The 12095-nt window shown below is 37.0% G+C and overlaps 1 protein-coding gene across 4 annotated transcripts in view; it reads left to right on the plus strand.

The window, feature by feature from the left end:
• Window positions 1–12095, plus strand: part of MYPN (myopalladin) — a 72855-nt gene that overhangs the window by 25874 nt on the left and 34886 nt on the right. For 3 of the 4 annotated variants that reach the window (XM_075758863.1, XM_075758865.1, XM_075758864.1), the window contains 3 exons: window positions 7520–7695; window positions 9076–9127; window positions 11272–11419. In XM_075758863.1, the coding sequence (XP_075614978.1) occupies window positions 7520–7695; window positions 9076–9127; window positions 11272–11419 (376 nt within the window). The other variant, XM_075758866.1, reaches the window with a different exon arrangement.

A 12095-nucleotide genomic window follows, 5' to 3' on the forward strand; every position in this document is an offset into this window, starting at 1 on the left:
ATGGCCAAGATGCCTATGCACCCAATTCAGGGACCGCTTGATTCCACAGAATTGGATGACAGGTATCGTTGTAACTTGGGTCTATTTTTGTCCTAGCAATGCTGAAGCTTTGCCATTGAAATTTCTATTCCAGCATTTCATTTTGTTTATTTTAAATAGTAAAATAAGCTACTTATGTGAATGACAGTCAATACAGGAGCTGTTACACTTTTACAGAATAAGGATCCACCAGACTCTTCCAATGATAATCCACTGCTGTCAGGCACTGTACTGCTTGGAACAGAAATGCACACTTGGTTTACTGACTCATGCTGGTAGCCAGATCAGGAGGAGCTAACACAGAAGTCCAGAAATCACACGCTGGTGCCCCAAGGCCAAGGGAAGTAGGAACAGGAAGAAAGATAGGGAAAATCAGACCCGAACAGTCAAGCTCAAAAAAAAGATCAGGTAGTGCTTTCAGTTTCACAATTTAAACTAACAAATAAAAGATAAATCACAAGGGCCTAAGTTTGAAGTCTCTCTCCCCTTGTGTTTTTGTGTGTGTATGTGTATGTACATGCTGTATTAAGGAGAAAGCTGGGAATGCCAGGTGCCTGAACAGCATTTCCTGATCATAACCATTTGTTAACAAAACTTTCATCTTGTTCATCCGAGATTCTTTCAACTCCACCAATGTGTAGGAGTAACACTAAGAAAGGGTGTAAAAAAATTCACTTGCCTGAGCAATAAATATTCATGTGCTTCCAGTGATCATGGCCTTTTTAATCACTGCTACAGCATGAGGAAATCAGAAAATACAATGTATTTTGGGGTATGTGTTCCATTAATCATGGGCACCATGAGAATGCAGGTTTTTTCCACTAAAAATACTGCTTGTCTTTGATCTGCTGTGCAAAGCTTTCAAAATAGTGAAGGAAACGTCTTTTTGTTCATTGTTGTGGAACTGTGTCCAGAACTGGGCTCAGAACTCGCAACCGTCTTGCTTTGAGAGTAACAGTTTTCTAAGGTTTCTGGTGAGTTAGTTCAGCATCTGTGAAGCTGGGCAAGGAGAGTAGAATTCTAATAGATAAGCAAGAGAGACACAAAAATCAGTAGTCCCAGGAAAGGGCAAGGTGGCAACTGATAAAAGCAAGCTTAACATGGATGGCTTTAAGGCATGATTTCTTCTTCCTTCAGCTTAGCTCAATGACCACGTTCAGTAAACAAGCTTCGTTTGGACATATATGTGCTAATGCATGCTTGCCTTTGACTTAAAATGGACTTCCTAACTAGAGAAAGGAATCCCAAGTTACTTGTAATGCTTATAATACACACACTTACAATGTAGAGGTGGTACTGTGGGAACCCATAGCATTGTGAAACAAGAACAAGATTCAACAAGCTCTGTAATGTAGCTTCTCAGTCAACACTAGGAGTAATCAGACAGTTAAACTGATGTAATGGGGATTATAAGAGAGAAATTATAGACAGGAGATTTAGAAAGAAGCTGATCACAGGAATGGAAAGGATTGGAAAATATGATGGACAGATACCATGTTTGAAAGCAAGACAGCACAAAATAAAATTGATGATGTAAAAAATGGTGTGAATGACATCCGTGATGGATCAGGGTCAAAATATCATTGGCAATAATAAAACAGTGTAATTTATAGGCTTGGTAGGTAACTAGCTGGCATATATGAAGGCTCATTGAGGGACAGAAAATTGGATGGTGGAGCAAGAGAAGAAACTGGGAGCTGATTTGAAGTGTAAGTATATGGAAGGCTAAAGGTTTTGATGACCTCCTTTTCATGCTTCCTTCTACAGCTCTGTATCTGTATGAGTAATGATAGGTGTGACCGTGAGGAGAACACTCCTTATTCCCTCAAGTTCAGAGGTGCTCACATTTTTCCAAACTGTTTGGCACATCACTCCTAGGTTAATTTTACTTATGAATCACATTGCATGGTTTGGCATACACAGCTATCCTGGAAGTGTCATGAGGATTTGATGTTCTAAAAACAGGCTGTATGTCATAAGGTTTCCATGAAAACATTCTTTAACATAGGCATACAAAGCTTAAAAAGTGCATTTTAGTGCTGCTTTGTTTAAGGAGACTAAATCTGCAACTAATCACAGATTTTTAGAGACTGAAGTCACTTAAGATTGATTAAGATTTTATTTCCTGACTGCCAAATGCAAACATTTATCTGTTTTAGTGCTCAAAGCCTAGAGAGCCAAACTTCTCCTACATGCAACTCCAATCAAGTCAATGGATTAAGACCTAGGATGAATTTGGCACAGCGGATGACACTGCTTGTGCTTAAAGTGAACCTGCCTTGTATGATGAAGCTATCATTACAATTCATGGCAGGAATGAAATGTCAGTGACAGAGAGTACTGCTACTTCAGTCATGCCATGTATCTCAATGTCAGAACTCCCCTTGGAACTGACATTTCATTGCTACCACGTACAACTTTTTGATGTTAAGAATAAAATAAAATGTTAATAAGCAAGGAGTAGATATGGCCATACCAAAGATTTACGTAAAGCTTAATTTCACAAGCCACAATTGATTTTCATTTATAAGCATTGCAAAGAGATAACATACATGTAGCATGCTCTTTTTCTTGTCTTAATCTCAAAATACTTTAACATTATGGCGAAAATAGTGACTAAAGAACACACTGTATAACAGAACTAAACACAAGTTTGAAACAGAAGTTTATTCCTGAAGTTGTAAATCACTTATATTGCAAATTTTGGACTAGTCAAAGGAAAAAAATACCTGCAAAGAAAAGAATTAACTCAGTCCTGCTTCTAAAGTCTACTAAAGAAATATACTACTCACATACTACTAAAACAACTGGAAGAATTAGCTTACGTGGTGTATTTAATTTTGCTTATAGGAAATTAGAATTTTGCCTCACAAAGGCATGCAATACAGACTTTGTCTACAGAAACATAACATGTTAATTGTAAAAGCTGGTCAGTAGGAACACAGAGTTCTTGTATCTTACCGGTGATCGTATCACAGCATTTTGTGTAATATGTTTTGCTTTATGTGTCACATAAAGCAGTGAGGAGCCACATTTGAGTGTGTGTACTACATAAGTTATTTTAATGTTCTGAAAAGATGCTGCTGAAAATGAGATCAAATTCTAGAACACACATACTCTCTTTAATAGTTTTTCATATCTGCTAAAGCTAACATGCTAAAATAAGACTACATTATAAGGAAGAGGCATGAGGTGGGTATATAAAAAGACATGAGTAAGTGCCATGACTCAGCTGCCAAAGTACACAGTTGCCTACATGAATTACACACCTAAAAGGTGACTTGTGCATTCATATACCCAATTTGTGCTTGTAGTCATACAACTGTGCATGAACCTCAGGTCTTCTCTCCTGAAAATGTGACCACTGCCAATTATCATCAATTGCAAATCTTGAAAACAACAGAAGAATAAACCGTATTGTACATAGAATAAAAAAATTTCCCCCTTTGGGATCACAGGAATCCTATATGATTTCCTGGTCTGGAACTTAAAAACATCACTAATCCATTTCAAAGGACCTTTTCAATCAACCCTGTAATGCACATTACCATATTTCTCCCTTGGGACTGCTAAATGTTTCTTCTGTTTACTCATGGTAGAGTTGTTCCTTTATCCCAGGCACTGTAAGTTTGTGTTTGGGATACCAAGGACCCCACTACTAGCTATGGTGTCTGTATCTACATGTTTACAAAGAAATTACTGAACAGAAAAGCAAATATATCATGCACCTCCGGGGAGCCAGTCAAAAAAAACCCACTGTATCTAATTCTCAGTGGGGAAAATACCAGATTTGGGCAAGTCATTATGGGCAAAATCTGAAAGAGATGTAGCTTTTCCTTCTGTTTGAAGAGGTTTATATTAGAGGATCTGAAGTTTCCTGACTGGACTACGATGGAATATGAACATTACACTCAATCAAAAGAAGCTAGAAAGATCATTATTTTTGAAGGAAATGTATTTTGAATGGAAGTATGAACCTATTATTTCAAAATAAAGATGACACCGATAAAAAGCAGGATTTACAAACTAAATGTTAGTAAAGAACCATACAATCTGATCTACTAGAAAATAATGGTAATGGCACTGTGATAGTGAAATCCTTTAAAAGAGAGATAGTTTGTAAATAATCATTTTAAGACCAGTGATTTTGTCTTTTTAAAATTATTTTTAAGTGCTGCTTCACACCCTGTAAAAAAGATAAAGAGAATGGTAGATAAAAGATAAAAAAGATAAAAAAAGATAAAGAGAATGGTGAGATACCCCGGAGCAATATATGAATATACATGCGCATATATATATATATCTATATATACTCGCTTTGTTCTTATACTTTTCCATAAGTGTCTGCTTTTGGTCATTGTCAAGACAGCACTCTGGGGTAGGTGGGCTCATAGTCTGAGCCAGAACACTCAGGAAGTTCTTATTTAGCTTTTTACATGTGCTAGCTTACCTGGCATCCTAGGATATGTGCTGATGTTATTATTCCCTTTTGTATGATGACAGCTGTCTCTTAAATTTCCAAAGATGCCGCACATTGTAATGGGTTTGGTTAATATCCAGAACACTGTTTACACTGTATTGTGAAGCACTTTACACAAGTTCCACTGAGGTTTGAGAAGTAGCATGAATGGCTGCTGAAAGCTATCCTAGAGTAAAGTGTTGCCCTAGGCAGATTGTCCACTGACAGAAAGAACCTCGGAGCAACTTATTTTGCTCACCAGATTGGTAGAAAACCTAGCAAATGAACTATGTTGAACTTCAGAGGGACAGAGGAATAGTCCCTTCAAGCAAACCCCTGTGGCAATTTAAGATGCAGATGTAGCCTCCTGATTGCCCTTCTTTAATGGTTATTAACACTTACCAAAAGTGATATATAGGAGAATTTGTATGGTTCAGTTATCCTAGATCCACACGTCTAGTGTCCCAGTGCAAACCTATTTTCATTAGGCCAGAATTGGGGTGGCTGCACCTGGGAACACATCTGAACATGCCATCCTTGCTTCAGAGCAAGAAACCTCCAGCAAAGTCAGCATCATGATTTTAGCATTTTAAAGCACTCCTGCCAGATCTGCAAGAGCTTGTCTATCAGAGCCCTAAGGCTCAAATGGAAGAGAAATGAGTAAATTTGGTTGAAGTTCTCTGCATAAAACAGTGTCAGTTTCTCATTGGTAAAACCCTGCAAGAAAGATGTGGATGTATTTTAGTGAAGAGATGTACTTCAGCTGTGAAATGTCAGGGAAGAGAGCTGGGACATTTTACACCCTGCTGGCATCCTCTCCTAACACGATGATATTTACTACATGACTGTCCACTGCAATTGGAAATGCTAAATTCATAAAAGTCATTTTCTTAGACCCATTTTCAATTCTTACTACAATGGAGGCTTATAAAAGAGGATAAGCAAGCAGATACAGACACAAACCAAGACTTTTAAGTTCTAGCTCTCTAGCTACAAAGGTTTGCCTTTCTAAAAGGGGAAATTGTGTTAAGCAGTATGATTCATTACACAGTGCAGAAGCTTCCCTCTGTAACAGGCAGATTTGTACGCTTTCCAAGCTGTACATTCAAGTCAGTTGACTGTACAGCTATGGATTACACTAAAGTGCAACTCCAAGTGGACTGGGGAATACCCTGTCTACTTTAAGAAAGCCATGTTGGACGGCTAGGACTGATGGTGCACGAATAGTGCATGGTTTACTTCTTAGCTATGTCATCAGCATTTAAGTTCCCAATCCGTACTCCTTCATACCTCATAGTCCCTTTGAGGCTCCTTTTTCAATGCTACATTATACTTCTATTAAATTCTGGGTTTCCATTGGTATGGACTGTTTTATAAGGCTTTTTTTCCAAGATACTAATTTGGGGTTTTCTTCATGCTCAATTTGTAGCACAAACTTGTAAAAAGTTGTGCTTCCAAGAAGTGAATATAACTGAATGGTTAAACAAATTCATTGATTAATGTTTTTCTAAATTATCTGAGATGGAAATGTATCAAAGTACCTTATAGTATAAGCCAAGAAATATGAATTATTACAATTTATTACTCAAAAACTTATCCTTTCTACAACTCATCTTATTGGCTGTAATATATAATAGCAAATATATTTGCCATTGCTTTAATAGCATTTGTATGCACTTAAAAGCTAGCAGGTACTTTTACCAAGTTACCAAATAAAGATAGATGAAACAATTATTCATTCAAAGAATCAGTTGAATAAAAAATGTTATCAGTGTGACAGCCTCCATCCACACATGCATAAGACGTATTAATCAACCATACCTTGTTAAGAAAGCAGCAGTAAACAGAAAATCCAAATATTTCTGTAGAGTTTTATATCTATCTACATTTATGAGAAAAGTTTTGGTAAAGATGAATGTACCTTAGTTTGCGTTTTCAAATTTAGCTAGTTATCTAAAAACACAGGTATTCCTGAGTATTATCCCAAACATTTAAGTCTGGATCCCTATACATAGTACTACACCTTCTCTGTAAAACCTAGATTGTCTTATTAAATTTTAATCTGGTTCTGCAAACCCACCTGCTTTTTCTCTTTCTGTTCTGTCTTTTCCATATTAACAAGCAATTGCAATCAGGCCCGCTCTCCCCTCTTACTAGCTCTCAGGTTAAGCTGATGGTTACCGTTATTAACACATCCTATGGAGCTGTCTTTTCAGGTGCTGCTTTTATTTTTCTTTTGATTCCTGCATTTTCTACTGAAACAACCCTTCTGAACACTGAGGGACTTAGGAATGCCTTAGATGAGACCATGAAGTCTCTAAAGGGCCCAAGATATTCTTGGATGTGTAGCTGGGTTTAAAAGAGAAACACAGCAATATGATGCAGAAAAGAACTCAAGGTCCAGCTGTCTCACTGGCTATGTCCCTGTAAGGAAGTGCCTCTATGTTGTAATAGATCACTTCTTTCCTTGTGATACACTTATGCCATCTTTTATAAAAAGCAGACTGTCTTAAATATATGACAAAACAAAGAGTAACATTATAGTAAATTTCAGTCACATCCTGAATCAACGTGAAGTTTGGAATCACAAATTAAGGGAAATTTGTTTACTCAGTTGCTGGTTTGGGGTTTTTTTCGCTACAGTTTAAGCCACAGCACAGATCTGAATGTACCTCAAGAGAAATTCAGAGTTGGACTGATAGCGTTCCAAATTCAGAGCTCTTCTACTCTGCTATTGCAATCTGTATATCAAGAAAAAGATGTGCTAGAATCATTTACATAAACTGGTTTGTTAGTATGTTTAATACCGCAAAGAAAGGAGCTTAATTTATTGCTGTAACTGAATATTATGAAAATCATAAATACTTGACTCCTATGACTGTTGATTCAACACTTGTCTGCAGTACTCTGTCAGAATCTTCAGGCTAAACCCCACCCATTTTATCATCAGAAAGACTTCCAGCATTGTCATTCTAGTTGTCAAGTTGTTTGCATTGATAAACAGTATTTTTTGCCTTGCAGGTGGTACTGTGAAGGGAAGGAGCTTGAAAACTCACCAGACATTCAAATTATCCAGACAGGTGATCAACACTCCTTGGTTATTGTTGAAGCTTTTGAGGAGGATACAGGACGTTACTCGTGCTTTGCTTCAAACATCTATGGGACAGACTCCACTTCTGCAGAGATTTACATAGAAGGTAATGTTAGAATTGTTGTGGAAATTGGTTGTTGAAATTGGTCATACAGGATTAAGATACAGTTATGTATTTTTTATGTTAACTGTGTAATAGATTTGTCACAAAAAGTGCATAGCAAGGAGTTAACACTGTCATTATTAACAAAGTTGTTATTTTTCTGTAAAATACCCTTCAGACAAGTGACTGCCCTTTATATATAATTTTATTGTGTTGCTTCCCAGAGATTTTATATAACTCTCTGCATGACTGAAGTCTAGAAATATTCAGATTCTGATGCTACCTTTTATTTTTTGTCTGTGATTAGTCTACAGAAATATAAGAACCTAAACTTTGTGTCTAATTCTTATTAATCCCTTTTCCCTACAGTCTTAGAGGCTCTGTCAGGTCTATTTATTATATTTCTTTTTAAGACTTTTTTTGGTAAAATTTTAGACTGCATCCACCATTGTGCTTGCAGGATTACAAATTTAAAATAAATACACATTTTTTTAGTTTTTTTCTTTTTGTCTTTTTTCCATTTCTCAGGCAGAGAAATATACTATGAGTACCATCACTGACAACAGTGGGACCATTCATAAATTAAAGCACCTACCTTATTTAATACAAAGTTAATTTTGCTCTACTGTTATTCTTCTTTCACATCTCTAATCTGACAGTGAAAGGACAAATCCTTTTTTAGTATCTGCACTGCCCTGACATTAATGGGAGATGTCTGTGCTTGGCAGGGATTCACTAGTTCTCGAGACTGGGGCCAAGGCCTGCTTTTACCTAACTCAGTGGATGTTGGATGGAAGCCATGGCTGATGGAGATGCTCACTGGCAGGAACTACAGAGAAAATGCAAATTCCAAATGCAGTGAAGGCTCAATTAGAAGTGTAAAATGTCTCAGTAAGACAGCTGTTAGTAAACTGAGTAGTATCTTCTCCAAACTGTGCTACAAGGCACTAGTTTAAGAATAATAGCTATGATATCAGGTCTCTTTCTTTTTTGCCCTTTTTTTAAAAAAAAACGGTAGAATCAGGTGTCTGAGGAAAAAAAAAAGTTCTTACTTGATTCACAACAGCAATTACAGACTAAATCATACCAGCGGCATTTTAAAGAGAATGTGAGGAAGACCCAGGTGTACATTCACTCTTGGATGCTGTTTTCCTCATTTCATTTGCACCTCATCCCCAATCTGCCTCATGTCAATAGCAGTTCTGCATCTTACACAGTATGCAACGTTGGTTCATTTCCACTGCAACGGCATCTTGTCTTTTGGCCTAGTGTTATAATGTATATCCTCAGAATGCTCTAGAGGGAATTTGAATAAATGTTTGTATCATTCCTAGATAAACTCCAAAAACCTCTCTGCTAAGTGATTTTTTTTCTTTTTCATAGGAGTCTCTTCTTCTGACTCTGAAGGTGAAATCATCAAAGACGAAATGGATCAGTAAGTTTAAAATCAATTACATCTTCCTTATTTCTTACAGTTAAAAAACCCCACAAGCGTAGACATTTCACTTTTGATTACTATTTTGCGACTTTCAACACACTAGGCTTTTGTTTGGGATTTGTTTGTATTGTTTGGGTTGGGTTTTGTTTGTGTGTTTGTTTGTTTGCTTTACAAATAGTATGGAACAAATACACATTTGCTTGTGTGTCTTCAACTTTAAGTTAAGAATTGACACTTTAATATTAAATATAAACATAAGAAGAAATATGTTACCTTAAAGGTTAAACTACTAAAATTAATTTACTAAAACAGATGCCATTTGACTAGGCCCAACTTAAGTGCTGATTTAAGTATCTGACCTGGAAAAACAGTGTAGTAAAATTTCTAACATGAAAATATGGTATGTCATGAAGTTTTTGGCAGAAGATGGCTATACATGGATTATTTAGATTTAAGATAAGGAAATTAACACATATGAACTAGAGTAAACTGAAATGATGGGTATAAAAGACTACTTAATTATAAAAAGAAAGAAAAGGTGTCATATGTAATCTAAAACCTAGGAAATAATTTTATTTTTCCTAAATGAAATCCATTCCCTGTGCATTCAGAACCCGATCCAATGCTTTTAAAATCTACAGTCATTCAGAATCAAAAGTCTTTCTATGAACTGGAAAAGGAGTCAGACTGGTTGAAAACTAAAATAATCAATCCTTTGTATGCATTAATTCAACCCTCAAAGCATCAGTACTTTATAAAGAGGAAATTTTAGTCAGATAGACTTACGCACCTTGTTTTTTCCCATTATTTATTAAGGAGAGTTATACTCATCGCAAATGTAACTTTCTTTTAAAATGCAAATACAAAACACTGCAGTGTGTTTCACTGAAGACCTCAGGCTGACAGCAAACCCCATCTTAGGTGATTTTTACTTCAAAGTCATAAAAACTCCACATTGGATTGGTTTATGAACTTTGATAAATGTAAGGGGTTAATATAAAACTGAAAATCAAGAAGATCTCAAAGGTTTGGGGACAAATTGATCAGTTTTTCTTAGTTCTAGCTCAGACTTTTCTAAATGTCTCAGATGTAACTTTTTTTCTTATTCACCTCATTAGGTGCTAATGTAGTGTTGACCATGATCCTGATCACTTGATGGCATCTCTAAGTTGCTTACCTTATTAAATTGTGAAGTAATATGTACTGCGTTCTGCGTTTCTTAGAAAAAAAAGAATGCTGTTCTGACATTGTCCTCAAATGACAGAATTCTGAAAGATCAGGTTTGGGTATAATCAGAGTGTCTTTATTTTTGCTTAGCTTCTAGCTGTCATCACATGAATCTGAACACCTGTAATTAAAGGCAAATAATATTAAAACAGGTGCAAAAAAGGTCACAATTTCAAAACAGAAACAGTGATCACAACAACTGTATGTTCACTCTGAGTAAGGCTTCCTTTGGTTTGAAGGCTGGCTTTCCTGGGGGCACCTGTGGTACATTCCAGAGCAGCCGGTGCATACCTCAAACTGAATAAAAAGACCATGTCTTCATTGTCCGCATTATTTTATTTAGCAACAGAAATAAATAGGGCCAACTCTTTTACTTCCATATGGAAACAACCTGGATGAAGTGAAAAGGTGCCAACCTGTACACTACCAAAATCACATGATAAGCGATAAGTGGTCAGAAAGCATACCTCTCTTTTTTTTATTTTTCAGCAGTAAATTATTGAATCTGTTTCCAAGCAGACCATGGTATTTTCATTACCTTTTAGGCTCAAATCTTCATACAAGCTCAGGGACCAGTTAAAAAGAAACTAGCACTGTCCTCTGAGAAACTAGCATTGCTCTCATGCTGCTCAGAGCTGATAAAGGGAGCTTTCAAGCCACAATGGGGTTAATCCAGGCCATTTATTAAGTTTGGTGTAACTGAACTAAGTATAAGAGATTAGAGTGGCAAGATATGCGGCCTGATTTTCATAAAATGCAGTTTACGTAGGAGTATATATCAGTTTAGATCAATTAGAATTCATTCCCAGAAGCGAGGCTGGGGTTGACATGTAATTGGGACAGACATCACTAAGTGACACACATGTAGCTCTAGCTTCCAATTAGAGAACTTGCTTGTGGTTAATATTTCACAGCAAACCAAAGCCAGCTGACACCTCCTTGAGTGCAGCATCTCCTGCTGTTAGAACTGCAACCAAGCATCAAGAAACTTCGAAGGCAGCATCTGCCATGGCTCAGCCTGTGTCCGTACCTGTCCAGCCTGTGTCAACATCCGTTAATCAGGTAGGGGAGGCAATACGGTGAATTTCAAGGACCAAAAGCAAGCTCTTAAAAAGGTGTTTCTTCTACAGTTTGTGACTCAGAACCCCCAAATTTCTAGTTTTTGCTCTGCTGTTGAACTTCAGCTTTGAACCTTACAGCCATACAGGAGTTGCGTACACCGAAGAGATGCCCTGCCTGCCAGCTAACCTTTAGCACCTGGCAAAGGGAAAGGAACCTTTCATCCCCAGGTTACAGGCATCTCTGCGGCAGTGAGCAGAAGGAGCAGCTGCCGCTAGCTCGGCCAGCGGCAGGAATCTGTGTGCACTCCAGTGGGTCAGAGGCTGCATGCCGTGAAGGGCACTTGGATGCGTAAGTCGACTCACCGGCCTCTTCACATTGCAAACTGACTCATTCACTTTCAATAGCGGCAGCCTAGAACTTTTCCTCTCCCTCCCTACAGAACTCACTTCAAATCATTTTCTTTCAATCAACCTTATTTTTAAGCTAAATCATTTCTCTATGTTTACTTTATATGTAGATATGCTTGTTTAGCAAATAACATTTTCATATCCATATCAAAGAGTTTCTAATTAATGTTACCATGCATTTTGAGTCCTTTTTGTTGCAATCTATCAGAATATTCGTAACTGTGAATTCTTTCAAAATAGGGAAGAGCCATATTTACTTAAAAACAAAA

Source organism: Balearica regulorum, chromosome 7 (genome assembly GCF_011004875.1).
Source record: "Balearica regulorum gibbericeps isolate bBalReg1 chromosome 7, bBalReg1.pri, whole genome shotgun sequence".
Taxonomy (NCBI): Eukaryota; Metazoa; Chordata; class Aves; order Gruiformes; family Gruidae; genus Balearica; species Balearica regulorum.